General features: G+C 42.2%; 1 protein-coding gene across 3 annotated transcripts in view; it reads left to right on the top strand.

Moving 5' to 3' along the window:
• The window catches only part of ANO1 (anoctamin 1), a 616,593-nt gene that overhangs the window by 328,750 nt on the left and 272,221 nt on the right, over nt 1–15,622 (top strand). For all 3 annotated transcript variants that reach the window (XM_069221899.1, XM_069221898.1, XM_069221900.1), the window contains one exon: nt 8,039–8,371. In XM_069221899.1, the coding sequence (XP_069078000.1) occupies nt 8,039–8,371 (333 nt within the window). The remainder of the gene's footprint in view (nt 1–8,038; nt 8,372–15,622) is intronic.

The raw sequence follows: 15,622 nt of genomic DNA, 5'->3' as shown, positions 1-15,622 counted from the left end.
AGCAAAAGGAACCACGGCACATCCAAATATTCAAAACAGTGTCCTTTATTCTTCAATTCAGTTTGTCCGGTGTGACATCAGCCAGAATGTTCAATTTGGCTGTCTTCACATTGAACATTCTGGCTGATGTCACACCGGACAAACTGAATTAAAGAATAAAGGACACTGTTTTGAATATTTGGATGTGCTGTGGTTCCTTTTGCTCTATTTATCCACTGTGGACCAGTTGGCTTACAGTTTACACACCCTGTGGCTGGGTGTGGAACTACCTTGGCACTCCTGAAATCTATATACTTCCAAGTTTCAACATGATTGACTGTTTCCTCATATTCATAATATAAGCAAAAGTCTTGGAAGTGCGCACCAGTGTTTTACACAGCCACAACCCGCTCTTGAAGGTTCAGTTAGGATATTTGAAATAAAACCTCAGTTTAGTCCTGGGTAGCTATGGCACAGAACTGTCAAGCTTAAGGTTAAGGCAACAAGTCTGAAGCATTTATCAGTAACAAAACAGTCAATTTGTAAGAAACATAATAAAATAAAAACTCCACTGCAATTTACAAAAATAGTATATATTTTTATCTTTAAATAGACACCAAAATGACAAAACAATTGATGAAGAGAACCATATTAGGGACTTTAGCATAGTTTTCAATGAATCACGTCAATTCACTCAAAAAGTTTGTAAACCAATGATATAGCCCTGGAAATGCAGGGGTCTGGACTAATGTCAAATTTTGAGGCTGACTGTGATTGAGAGCTGGTTCAATGTAGGCCCAGTTGGTGCCATTCAGGTTTTTACCTTCGCACTAAGAAACTTTTCTGGTTCTTTTTCTCATTGACGGGCTCATCGGCTGGGTCCTCTGCAGTTTGAGTCTGTTGTTGGGTTCGAGGAGCAGCCAAAGATTAGCAGTTTGGCGAAAGCCTTCATTCTCGATGGACATGCAAGGCTACGTATGAGCTGGCAAAGTAGCAGTAGTGTATGAGCCGTGTGTTCTCAGCCCAAACTGTTGTTGTTTAGTTTTAAGCTCACAAGTTGCAGTTCAGTTGGGGGAAAGAGTACATTCTAGCACCAACCAAGGATCCAGGACCTGGGAGGGCCCTCCTGGGGTCTAGGACTTGATCTCACGGACTGCACCAGAGGAGTCCAGAGCAAGTCCATTGATAACTTGTCAGTTAGGAACTTTGCAGGTGCAGTGTTTCTGTATCTTTTGTGTCCCTAAAGCTTAACAGAAGGCTAGCCAACTAGCCTTTGAAGTCCACTCACTGGTCCTTGGTATGAGTGGGCAGCAGGACCAGCTCTTGGGGTCTTCCTCTCCAGAAAGTCAACGGCAGGAGCATCCCTTCAGTTTATGAAGTCCTGCCTAGGTTCAGCAGATGTAGTCTTTCTTTCTTAGGTCCACAGGTTCAGCAGATGCAGCCCTTCTTCTGTTCTTTCTGAGTCCAGTGGTGTTCTGAGGCTGGTGCCAATTTCAGGTTTGTGGCTGAGGAGGACTCACTAACCAATAAGGGCAAACTATCCATGGGGCAGACACACCCACTTCCTGGGAGATTAGCACTAAACAACCCCACAGTGCATCTTACTGCCCAAATGCAAGATGCCAGAGCCTTTCCTCCCTTGATCAGAGCAATGAGCACAACCCTGGTGTATGTCCACTATAAGGAGCCACCCCTCCTAGAAAACTGGTTCAGCAACCGGTTTTCCACTCTGGAAGAGATGGCAGCCTGTCTGCTTATGCAATGGAAAGGGCAGGCTACAGTGTAACTTGCATCTGCCTATCATGGCCCAGATGCTGGCTCATATGTGCCCTTTGCATCTACCCATAGCATCTGGCCATCCTGTCCAAGAGAAGGTCACGCCTCATCCCACCATCAAGCCTTTCGGTCCCCGTTTCTGGAAGCACTTCACACCTCCTACCAGGAAGGTAGCAGGATGTTTCAGGTGTCAACTATTGTTGAAATGGCTACTAGAACTTTGGGTCAAGAAAGTGGTGACTTTATAAAGTCACCTTTAGATTAAAAGTTATTTAAATCTGACTTCAGCACTATGTTGGGTTTAATGTAACAATAAGTGTAATAATTCAAAATACTATATTTGGTGGTCCCAAATGGAAGTTATCACTAAGCAGTTGGGCTAACTCCTTGTTAATCAATGGGACTATTAGTCTCGCTATAGTGAAAATGACAATTTGGAGATTTTACTGCCAGGACATGTAAAACATAAACAAAACATGTCCTGTTTTTTAATAATTAGCACCCTGCTTTATGGACTTCTACGGCGTTCCCTAGAGGTGAATTATAAATATTAAAAAGAAGGGTTTTGGACTTGGCAAAAAGGGGTATTTTCCAACATAGAGTTGACAGTTTAAAAGCTGCTCGAGTAGGCTGCAGTGACATACCTATAGCCATGTTTCCACCTTGCCCCTGCAATGGTGAAACAATAGGAGCTGCAGTTCACTGGTGACATTTATATACATGCCCAGGGTATACTTTTAACCATATCTCAGAGACTTACAGGCAAGTTAAATATGCCCATTAGGTGTTAGCCAATTGCACATATATTTTGTGCGGCCAGAGCACTTGCACGTCCCTGTTCAGCACGGGCCAGTGTGCTTCAGAGTAAAAGAAACAGCAGCATTAGTCTAAAATGTGGGTGTCAGGGTGATCATGCAAAGAGTCTGTTCCTTACAGAGGTCTTGCTGATTTACTAGTAATTCTGATGGTTATTATGTCCACCTCTCACCTGGACAATGCTGAGTGATTCAAAAGATGGTTACACTGAAATCTGGTCAAGATACATTGGTCACATACTCTCCACATAATCAAATATGAGAAGGGCGCTGTGTAGGTTTCTAAAAGGGGATGGCCTATATGAAGACACCTGAAGTTTCCTGATGACAACTCCCTTCAGATCTGCATTCAAGTCAGCATCCCTCAGCCAACGTTCTTTCAAAACAGATTTCAAGTAGGCCAGCCCCTAGATTCTGTGGTGTTTTCACAGACCTTCGGCAGCTTTGGCTAACAATAGAATGTGCCCATCAGTTTTGACAACTGCAGCGTTCCCACAGACACAAACACAGAATCCCAGTCCAAATGTAGATACCCATAACACACAAAGTAAGAACGTGATTCACCTTTGCACACATCATTATACAAAGTTTATACACCCACCAAGTGCCATCCTATCACAGATATTCAACTTCTAGGGACAACAGATCATCACCCAGAAGACAGGCAAATCCTGTTTCCAAATATAAGCATGTTCATTCAGAATTTGCAAAAGCACTTTTCTTTATTCTGTTTTTATTCATTTCCAAGTTGTGTCCATAGCAATGTTTTTGCTGCCTTGCTATAGCCTTTTAGCAGTCTATTGTTGGATACCTGCTCTGTACAATAGAAATATTTTGAGTGGGCTTCGTTTCAGGCCATGGTTTATCATTTGTTGGCTTTCTTGTCAGTTTCGTTTGCTTGCTTCTTAATCCTTCCTCTTGTATTATTTGTCCTTCCAATGGTGCGTATTGAGGCGATGTGGTCTAGTGGCTAAAGCTGCTGACCACAGACCTTGTGGACTCAGGTTTGAATCCTGCTATCCCCACTTGACAAAGAGGGCCTATAAGATGGTTTCCCATTCCCCCACGTAATGCTCAGTACTCTGTTGCTTCCTCAATACGTTTGTGCTATATAAAGCCAACATAACAGCTTCTTTACCACGTTTTTGATTGGATGTCTTCTCTCCTATACCAGCTCACATCAAGGAACCACTTTTTTTTTCTTTGAGTGATTCAAATAAGTGCATGTGTTTTCTTGCTCTCTCCCCATCTGCTGCTTCCCCTCACATCCACACCACCCTGCCCTCTGAGTAGCTCTTCTCTTCTCTTAACTTGTCTATAAAGCACATAAACAACTATATTTTTTGTTGAGGTTTGACTGAAGAGCAGACTTTGCAGGGCTGGTTTTGTTTTATTTGGTTAGTTACACATGTTGTATAAAAGCAGAAGCACTCAATTGCAACATTTATGATTCTTGGGCAATGGTCTCCAAACATTTGAATGCCGCGCCCCCCCAGTTGAAAATAAAAAATCATTGGGCCCCCCTCAGAATTTTTCAGAATTCTTTTATAAAGAGGGTAATGTTTAAATATGTCTAGACATATTTAAACATTGCAATTAAGTACTGTTATCTTTTGAAAAATGCAATAACATGCTTCTCCTTAAAACAAATATATCTGTATAATGTTTCTTTTGGCCAGACTCTGGCGCCCCCCCGGGATCACTTGAGGCCCCCCTAGGGGGGCCACCCCTCAGTTTGAAGACCTCTGTTATAGGGGATGGAGAGGCTGCTGAGCTCAGAGCGTTTGAGGCAAAAGGAGTGTTTAGCTGTCGTGTGGAGCATTTGTTTATTCTGAGGTGACTGTTTCTAGCTTTTTCCTTTCATTTCTGATGCTTCTTCATTCACTGGCTCAGATAGCTCCTATGTTCTTCTAAGTGCCTGCCACTAATCTTCTCTGGTATACTCTAGCCTATTCAAAAGTAACAGGCTATTTAACTTCTGTTCAGAGCGTCCAGTGTGAAAAGTATTAAAAAAATAAAGCATACTCTTTATAAAGTTTTCAAATATTGAATTATATGTTCATTTGTGAGACACTTTAGGATATGTGTTTGCTTTCCCTCTAGTATTTTCATTTTTTTTCTACAGGCTGCAATGGCAGGCATGATACATGTTTAAGGGGGCTACTTTACTGGGTGGCACAATGCGTGCTGTAGCCCTTAAGTAGCATTTAATTTCCAGGCCCTTGGTACAGATAGATCAAAGTGCCAAGGACTTGTAAGTAAATTAAATGTAGCAATCACATATATGCCAATTTTGTCAAGTTTAAAAGGAAGCTCATGCATACCGTACCTCTGTTTAGCAAGGATAAAGTGCAGAGTCCTGTGGCCAACAAAAACGAAAGGTTTTCAGCAGCAGAAGGCAAAAATCTGGGGTGAGCCTGCAGATCGGCAAATTTGCAACATCAAGCCTCGGTGGGCAGAAGTGGATACTGATCTTAATGTCTTCATTGCCTCATGTGTGACGTTCTATATGAGGCATTCAGGGTCCCTCACAGGAGAATGTTGATGCAACCGCACGTGGATCTTGTGCTTACACTTGTGTATAGCGTTCGACACTCTCGGTCCTAGGATGTCCGTGCCTAGTTCCTGGGTGAGCAGCATGGATGAGCTTTGTTCATAGAACAGGGCAGGAGATTAATAATGCAGCTCAAGCCTCATTGCCACTAGCCTAATGGTGTCACACGCCTCAGACACTACAGCCACTGCTTAACTTGTGCCTGTGGTTTCCAGTGCTTAACACCGGCACTTATTTAGCAGAGCCGGGACTATTGAATTTTTCTCCCCTGTGCAATGGACCCAGTACTTATTAAAAATAAATGTACCTACCTGTCCTGTCCTCCTCCTTCGGTTCATATACCTGTTCTGCAACCCACAGACATTGTCTGCATTTCATGGTGTGGTGAGATCACTTTCAGTTTGCTGTGTCCCCCTTTGTCTGGCGGTGGATCAAAGCGGGCTGAGGTGGATTTAAGACCTTGCAGCGTGGTACTCGTGCGCCCGTGCCGCTGGTTTTTGAACAGCGCTTTGAGCACCAGCACTTATCAGTCTACAAATTAAGCACTGACTACAGCTGCTGAGAGGACTTGGCGCCTTTGAGAACATTATATCATTAATAAAGCAATGTTCCAGGTAACTTGTGCACCAAGAGGATCGAGGCTGAGACATAGAGGGGTAAAGTCGACTTCTGTGATTATTGGCATTGACATTGGAATTGGATTCATGAATGGCTTGTCATAAGGTTTACTGTGATGACTGTCAAAATTCCAAAGAGGAAATATTTGCGAGAGAGTCTAAATGTGTTTGAATGGTGTTTCAAGCACCATTTCAGGATGGATGTCTTCAAGGTTTTGGAAACTTAACCCAGTGCTGGCAGTCACCATAATCTTTGTTTTTTTGTTATTTCTTAGGTTTAACCTTCATAGTTATCCATAAAAAATTACGTGTTGTAAAATTGGTGCAATGTTTCTTCAAAATGTTTATTTTGGTTAGCTTTGATTGTGAATTGTGGGGGAAAAGTGTCTTGCAGTGGCTATCTTCAAAACAGTGTGAAATTAGTGAACTGCTATCATGCATTCTAAGGGCCTGATCACAAGGGTAAACATACACTTTTGTGTAAGTTTACTTTGTCTTGGTACTCGCAAACTATGATTTAATAGTAACTACACGGCTGCAGAAACAACACAGTCAAGGTGGAGAACTCAGCACATAAAAAGATAGGCCTGTCCTATCTTTTTATGTGCTGAGTTCTCCACCCGAATCGCTGAATCGCTTCTGTCATGGAGATCCTAGTAAATCGTAGTTATCATTTTATATACAGAGTCCTCCGCTCGAAAAGGACTGTCTACACTCGTAAACTTAGTATTAAAATGCAGTTTTGTGAATACTGAAAAAGCGTAAACTTATACAAACGTGTACGTTTTCCTGTGTGAATCAGGCCCTCAGTTGGTTAGCTATGTTTGTGTTAAACTGGAACGGGTGCACAAGTGTGTGTTTGCTCTGTCGATTCAGTGCCTAAAGGGGGTAGAATGTTCAAGTTAAGAATGATTGTGTTGACAGTATGTAATCACACTGTGTGTATTTCTGTGTGTGACCTAAAAAACCTACTGTACTCAATGGTACTAAGACGACATTGTGTTAAGTTGTGTCTGTACGTGCATGTATCTGTTGTTGTGGTGGAAGAGTAGTGACAACCCTGTCAGGCTTGATGGTTGCTAGTACCTGGATAGTAATCCATGGCATTTTAGGATATGTTCTTGGTGAAGTACACTGTGCGCTGCATCTTGCGTGTCTGGTAAAATCATCAAGAGCCGGAGGGCGCTTTGCGCCTGGCAAGGGAGTGCATCGTGCTAACTTGTGCCAGAGGCCACCGTATTTAAGAGCTAGAAGCCAAGGGGTTGTGAGTTCCCCTTTGTGTGATTCATCAACCCTGCCCATGCTGTAAATAGAAATACATCTGAGAATTTTATATATACCGCAGAGTCAGCCTCTCCCCATTGGGTCATCTCCCATCAATGCCAGAGTGTGAGCAGACGTTGCTAGTATACACGTTCATAACATTCATTGTTTTACTTCAAAGGTTTCGGCGAAAAAGTCGGAATATAAATGCACAATTTCAATATTGTATTGTATTGTATTGTATTGTAATTGTATTTATATAGCACTTACTACCCCTGACGAGGCGTCAAAGTGCTTTTCGACGAGTAGCACGCTACTCCAGAACCCCAAAGGATTAATGGTGGATTAGTATAGGGAAAAATGAGTAGTATTAGTATGAGTTAATTTGAGCAGAGGACATGTGAGTTTGTTACTTCGATTGAATAGGGTAATGGAGGGATAGAGGAGGGAAGAATCCAGAAATGTTATTTGGGAGTTTATAGTGGTAGGATGAGGCTTGGGATGAGTAAAGGAGAGATGGAGAAGGGAAGAGTCTGTAGAAAGGGGTTAGGGGGATCATAGTAGTAGACAGGGTTTTGGATGAGTCAAAGGTTAGATAAATGAGGGAGCATTTAATTGTGTTGTTTGGGAGATCATAGTAGTAGATTGAGATTTGGGGTGAGCCATATAGAGTGACATGCAATTTCTGAAAAATGTACAACAATTAAAAGTAACGAGGAGGGTGTTCCTTGCAGAACATGTGAATTGCAAGCCTTGCACTACGTATGGCTTTATGGCTTGTGAAGCTATAGCGTGTAGCGTGTGCAACTCTGCCCGAGAGATCATGGATGGAGAGCGAGTGTTAGAGGGAAGTTGTGTGTGCGCATGTCGGAGAGCATGCCTGTGTTTAATCTTGCAGTACATGCATGTATCACTTGGCTGGACTGAAAGTCTTTGAAAGACACGGGAAGGCCTCAGGGATGGGGTCAGCAGTTTGCGGAAAGCAGATGAGCGCACAGAACGTTTACTGTTTTTTTTTTTTTCACTCCTTGCAGTTGTTGAACTCGCTCTCCAAGGACCAGGACTCTGCCTGCAAGTATGGACTTTACTTCCGGGACGGCAAAAGGAAAGTGGACTACATTCTGGCCTACAATTTCAAGAAGTCCTCGGGCAGCAGGACCCCGAGCCGGCGCTTCCAGCATAATGACTCGCTGGCCGGGTCACGAAGTAACAAGCACGACCACCCGCTGCCCGGCAAGGCGGGGGACGCCGAGGTGGCCGACGCCGAGCACCATGTGGATTACTTCGAAGACGACAAGAGGTTCCGGAGGGAAGAGTTCGAGGGAAACCTGCTGGAGACTGGCCTGGAACTGGAAAAAGACGAGGAAGTATGTGTGTGTTTGGTTTTAAAATATAGTTATATGAATTACAAAGTTTTCAAATTTATTTTTAAGGGAGAATATGGTTTAACAAATTTTTATGAAATTATCAATATTAAATGACGAAAACAAAACGCTGCCGAGCAATTAACGCTCCCAATCATTTTTAAGATGTTATTTCTCCAAAACATAGATGCCAAGAGACCCGATTCAGAAGGGAGACCCCCATTTCTTTTTTAACCAAAATCGGCTTAATTATAGTCTCCGCCTAAAATTTTCTCTGTCTGCATCATTAGAAATACATGGGGAAAAATACATTCTTCGAATTATATTTTCAAAATCTCCCACTTTACAGGTTTAAGATCTTAGCATGTAGGCCGAAAGCACCTTCAGTGATGTCATTCTGACTGTGGCTCTCACACAGTGTTGATGGCGCACCTTACTTCAAAGAAATGTTTTTTAGTTTGCTGAAATTCAAAGTATGAAAACATTATCAGTACAAAGAGTGCACCTTCATAGTGGTATTTTTTTTTAGATCTGGCGTTAGCTAAGAATTTGATTCTTCTAGAATAATCTGTATAATGTATTTAATTGGGCTTACAGTCAGCCATCTTCTTCCATGGTTATTGAGTCATTCCCATTTACTCCCCCCCCCCCCCCCCAAGTACAGTATATAGCATAGGGCTTTGGGTCATCCCACCACAGTCATTGCTAACTTCGTTGTGGGTGACGGCATCCCATCATTTTACAAGGCCCACACCCATGCAAATTAGTTCTCTTCACTGTACGGACTACTCTGCCATTGTGTGCTTCTCGAGGTCAAAAATATGTTTGCTTGTAATCATTTTTTTTTAAGAGTAAGGGTCAAGCTGCTTCCCCAACAATAACGTTTTGCAAAAACCATGACTAAACAAACTAGGCATTCCCGAAGGCAAAAGGCTGACAACCGAAGCAAGAACTATTGTCTTTGCCAATGCTTGTTTAAATATTGTGCTGTGGGAAGCAGAAATGTGCACGCATTTTATTTTCCAATAATTGCCAATATTTAAAAGGTAGCCCGAACTTTGGAAAATCAAGAGGTAGTGTGCTTACTACAATTACTGAATAATTAAAATTTTTAGTAAATATTCGTTTATACTTACATAGAGCTGTATGCAGTGCCAGGGGTTACCTAGGTGCTGTGAATAACAGGGCTACTGCACCTCTTGAGATGTGTAAGTCCTGACAGAATTGTAATCTATTAGTTGCTTATACATAGATATCTACAGCAGGTGAATAACACTCCGAGCTGCCCGGGAAAGAAAGCCCCTTAAACTTAGGGGACACACATAACTGCTTAGTTTTTTTAGTAGTCCTGGGTGTACCACTTAAAATAGGGATGATCAATATGTGTCCAGGAACACTGAATCAATCCCAGATTTCAGGGGTATTCGCTTAAGATATCTCTACAAAATAATATTATGATTTTACATACATTAGTCCATATTGAGCTTCTTTTTCTGTTTCTAAGCACTGTAAATGAAAGATGAACAAACATAGTATGAATTTAACCAAAGCACATTCACGTAGCCAGTAGTTATCCTAGAAATCTAGCATGGATCCAGCTCTCCCTGCACTGGCCGAACAAGCAATAAACATGAGGTTTGTCGGTGAAAAGTGTGTGCTTGTCTCTTTTCTGCAAAAAAACAATCTTTGCATTCTCTGAGCTTCTGCTCAAAGCTGTAATGACATTTTCACACTTTGAATGTTTGATTCTGTTCACAGAGATCTTCCATTGGACTATGGCCCAGCTTAGCACGTGGCATATTCAGATGCCACGTGATGAGTGGTGTAACACAGGCCCCTGCAGCTCCAGCGGTGCAAGGGGGCCCCCAACCCTTTGGGGGCCCCACTGAGCCCAAGACCAATGAATGCCTGGACCCCTTATTATATTCCACGGGGTGGGGGGATCATTTGAGTTACACCACTGTATGCCCTTCCTAAGATGGGTGAGCATGCCAGTTGATGATTGCAAAACTTCACATCTCACAGCATGCAGTAGAAACCAAAGATGGCATTTTTGGGGTTTAATAAATAAGGGCCAGATGTAGGAAGGAAGCAATTTGCGAGTTGCAAATTGCGAGTCCTTCCGACTCGCAATTTGCAACTCGCAAATTGCTATGCAGTACGGTGTCTCAGACACCGACTGCAACTCGCTATGGGGTCGCAATGACCCACCTCATGAATATTCATGAGGTGGGTCGCAAATTGCTGCCCCATAGCGAGTATAGGCACTCGCTAACATGGAGGCCTGCTGTAGTCAGCAGGCCTCCATGTTAGCGACCTGCTTTTCAATTAAGCAGTTTTTTATTTTTTTTTAAATGTAGCCCGTTTTGCCTAAGGGAAAACGAGCTGCATTTCAAAAAATCCGAAACCTTTTGTTTCGGTTTTTTCAGGGCAGGGAGTGGTCCGTTTTTTACCACTCCCTGCCCTGAAAAAATATTTTGGGGTCCATTCACAAAGGGGAAGGGGTCCCATGGGGACCCCTTCCCGTTTGCGAATGGGTTACCATCCACTTCAAGTGGATGGTAACTGCGACTCCATTTGCGACCGCATAAGCGGTCACAAATGGAATTGCATACCATTGCGAATCGCAAATAGGAAGGGAACACCCCTTCCTATTTGCGATTCGGAAATGCATTTTGCGAGTCGGTAACGACTCGCAAAATGCATTTCTGCATAGGAAACACGCATTTGCGAGTCGCAAACGGCAAATTTTGCCGTTTGCGACTCGCAAAGTGCTTCCTACATCTGGCCCCAAGTGCCTTGTTTAAAGCCTCTGCTGAGCACAGTACATAAGCCCAGACGTGTACACTGAACGCGCCGTTGAACATAGTCAGTTGTTGAATATTTTTGTCAAATTTAGAATTCTCTTCCTCTACAACTACACTTTTTTTGGGTTATCCTTTTTACATTCTATACGCTGTAAACGTGTTACCTACTGGCCTCCCAGGGAGGAAGTTCCCATCTTTTCAAATGTGGAAAGGTGCAGTTTAAAAGGAAATTACCTACAGACAGGTAGGTTCATTTGTTGGTGGTCTTTATAACTTTTCTGGGCATTGCTGTCCTGAAACAGCCATATCTCGTTTATGAGTGAAGGTTTACTCATATGTGTGTGTGAGTATAAAACTACGGGCCAGATGTATCAAAGATCCGTTTTGCATTTCTTAAATAGAAAATTTATAAGAAATCGTTATTTAAGAAATAGAAAATGGAATGTATGAAATTTGCGATTCGGTAATAGCGATTTCTTAACATTCGCAATCGCTATTACAGAATCGTAATTAGAGTATGGGACTCCATTCATCCCTATGGGCCTCTCGGCCCAAAGGTGCAAATGGTTTTGCATTTCCCATTTTGCAAATTCCTGTTAGGAATTCGCAAATTAGGTAATGCAAACCCCAGGGTTCTGGGGGCCTAAGGCCCACCCTGAAGCACTCCCAAAAAATATTTGCAGACAAGTGAAACATGCGCTACATGTCATTTTTAAAAATGCACTTATAATGCATTTTTTAAAATTGCACATGCTTACCACCAAATTGGATTTGGTGATAATTGCATTTCCTAAATGTCCAATTCACATTTAGGAAATTCTTGATACATGTGCTTTGGAAATCGCAAATAGGAATTCCCTATTTGCGATTTCCTATTTAGAGAATCCCAATTTGCGATTCTCTAAATGGCCTCGCAATTTTTAGGAATCGCTATTTTAGCGATTCCTTAAAATAGCACAGTGAATGCCTTTCATACATCTTGAAAGGCATTTTTGCATTCGCAAATCGCCGAATTTTGCGATTCGCACCATTTGCGAATGCAAAATTGCTTGATACATCTGGCTCTACAGTCTGTGTATCACTTATAAAAATGATCCTTGGCACACCTAAGTTTGATCAACACATCACATGAATTTGTGAATGAACCTCTTGGTTCTAATCACTGCTTCAGTACTTAGATGGAAAATCATGTGTTTCTTGGTAAGTTCATCTCTTTACACCTTTGTCAGTGCAGTTAGAGTCTGCAGTTAAGGCCCCCACCACAAAAGGGCTGAGAGGTGTACCCCTTGATTAAGACCCAGCATCCTGTGGAGGCTGAACCCCTACTCATAGATAAAAGGTTAGATAAGGATTAACAGCCTGCAGTCTTCTGAAGACTTTTTGACTACTTCTTCATGCTGTGTTCCAAACAAATGGGTCCCACTGAATGGAAGGTGCCTGATAAGAGTTTTCTGTGAATTGTTTGCTTTCTGTGACCGCACCCAGATATGTCTCTTTTCTGCCACTGCAGGCCCAGAAGCAGCAACTGCTGCTGAATACATGTAGAAGGATATGTCAGCGAGGAATTTGACCAGTTGTTCCATTTGTAACAATCTGGGAGGGTAGGCTAACCCCTGGCACAACTACTATGCTAAGAATTGAAAATCACGAAGCATAGACCCGACTCTCTGTGGCCTATGTGGCGTAGCGCTGAGAGACAAACTGGCTGAAATCCTTTTAATTACACCCTCCACCTCCTTGTTAGCTGCTCCTGCTGCACAGCTTTCTGAGATGATCATTAGCTGGGTTGCCAGTACCTCCACAGGGGAATCTACCGTAACTACTGCAGGTATCTCCTCCTGGAAGTGAACAATTTGATGGTGATGAGTACAAATCTGGAGAAACTTCATTTCTCAATGTCTTTCCATTCTTCAATACTTTTCTGACAGCCTTATGGAAAGGCAGAGATTCTGGCTCCTTCCTCTATTGTAGAAAGAAATCCTCACCGTTTTCTGCATATGTTGATGGAAAATACAAATTTGTTCTTAAATGCTGGATAAAGTCTGTAGTATCTGCACAATCTACTGACTGCTCCACTTTCTCCTCTGAAGCATCAGTATCCTGCTAAGTAGAAATTCCTTGCCTTAGTCTTTTTGTAGGTGGAGCAACAGGTCTGGTTTGAAAGGCAGCTTTTCCTCCCTCTACGATATAGTCATGCAAGAGGTCAAAGGAGGGCATCTGCTCATGCCCAGAAGCATCCTCTCCAGAAGATGCAGCTTCTATATTGATGTGCTTAGAAGCACGCTAATTTGGCTTCATTGTTTACTTGCTTACTATTAGATTTGCTTTAAAACAGGAGATTGCTTCCCAGTTCTCACGTTTCATAGCAACCAAACAAATCTCGCAGGACCGCTGCCATGATCAGGACAGCCACAGTGGTTCTGCAGCGCTGGCCTGTCTTCACCGCTCCTCCTAGTTGCATAGCGGGGGACAGCAAGTGCAGCAAAGGTGGAAGATTAATTGCAGTGACGAAAATTCAGTTCAACACTGACCACACTCAGGTCCGGAGAAGAAGGTGTTGCATCAGGCTTCTGAATAGATGGAGTCATGAAATTGATGAGAACTTCAGGAATACTCCTTAAACAGTCCACGTAAACAACTTCAAAGACTTACCAGATAGTTTGCAGGCGATCTGTGATAGCATATGAAACAACAGAAGAAAAACAGGAAGAGGAATCATCATTTATGTCAATAGAATACGGAATAGTTAAGCAGGGTTCCCTGTCCTGTAAGTTTCATGTTGGATGGTCTCTGTTAATTGTATTAGTATGGGTCAATGCTGTACATGTTTGAGGCAGAGGATGGTGATGTGTACACACACACACACTTCCATAGCCGCTAGCCTGTAGAATGCTGAGTTGAACTCTGTGTGTAAGATATTGTAGTTATTCTCAACATTGTACATGTGAAAAATAGCATCACGAGAATTTATAGCTCCGTTCTTACATAAGTCAAGTGCCTGCTTGCAAATGAATCAGCACCCCTGACACATTGGCTCTGCAATAACATGCCAGCTGTTGTTTTGCAATCTATGGAAGGTTCCTACAATGTACTTTAGTGTGTTTACCAAGCCCTTATAGAAACACAATTTGCCCAGAAGCTAATTTACTCTCATCTTTTACCTTCAGATAGTGTGCAGTTGTCTGATCCCAGACATTAATCGAAGCAAAGAATTTTGTTTATAAGAAATTGGAAAGATTAAGTTCATCATTACATATAAAACACTGGCTAGGAAGAGGGGTATTTTTCTACCACAAGCAGAGGAATATAACACAAGTGTTTCTCTGTGATTCGGCCCATGGCTCTCAGTAACTGTCCCCCACAGTTGCGTTTGAGGGAAGGCTTCAGTGTTTCTACTCAAAACACTGCCCAGATCTATACTAAAGAAAGCCAGCCTAACTCTAGGTGGTTTCCCCCTGCATTGCTGCCTCCATAATACTAATTTATCTTTTTAAGTCAGTGTTGACAACAAGGTAGGCTGCATGTGCATGTGGCATGCCCTCAGGCTAATTAATACATGTCACCTGCCCAATGAAACTGAGCTGCTAGCTGGACCTGATGCTGAAACTTGTCAGCGGACAACACTTCTTAGCTTTAGTGCTGCATGTGTAATAGGCAGTAAGCTTAATCTAAGCACTAAATGTAATTACTACCGGATGAAATTCTGACTATGTACTAAAGGGCAAGTTGGAAGACATTGATGCAACCAAACAGAAAAAGACTTGTACATATTTGAGATTAATAGCACTTTTTAGCTATTTAGAAGACATTTTAACAACAAGCGAGGATGGGTAAAGTGTGACAGAAGACAGGCTGCTAAAGTACCAATTGTTTTTTACTGCAGAGTAGCAGGGTTAGTAGCAGTACTTGGAGTAAGCTCTCAGAGTGTTATTCTGTGTAACTTGAGTAAGAGGTCTCTCACTTTTGAGTAAAGGAAGACCAGATACGAGTGTGGATCTTTGAATGATTTTGTTTGGATTAGTATGTCTGTTTAAGTGTTGATTATAAACAAAGGACATTGAAAAAAGAGACACATATAGATAATTAAGGGCCATATGTACGAACACTTTTTCCCATAGACACAGAATGGGTAAAAACCTTTGCTACATCTGGCCCTAAGTCCTTAAATCCTTATTACCTTTTTGGAAACTAAAAAGGCTGAAACATGTTGTCTAGGAACTATGATGGTGGGATACTAATTTTCCTTTCCCATCTGTATATTTTTATTCTTGTCTATAAGAACAAAAAACAATAAAATATATACTTTTTTAAGACAGTCTTATTTCCAGTTACACAGTTACCATCCTATCCGTATCTATTCAAGTGGTTGAGCCCATCCCGACAGAACCAATGTCTGGATGTAGAACGTGACGATGAAGCATGCCCGGCACGCCCGGCCTCCCCACAT

Source organism: Pleurodeles waltl, chromosome 3_1, assembly GCF_031143425.1.
Source record: "Pleurodeles waltl isolate 20211129_DDA chromosome 3_1, aPleWal1.hap1.20221129, whole genome shotgun sequence".
NCBI classification, from domain to species: domain Eukaryota; kingdom Metazoa; phylum Chordata; class Amphibia; order Caudata; family Salamandridae; genus Pleurodeles; species Pleurodeles waltl.
This window is presented reverse-complemented; position numbering and strand designations above follow the sequence as displayed.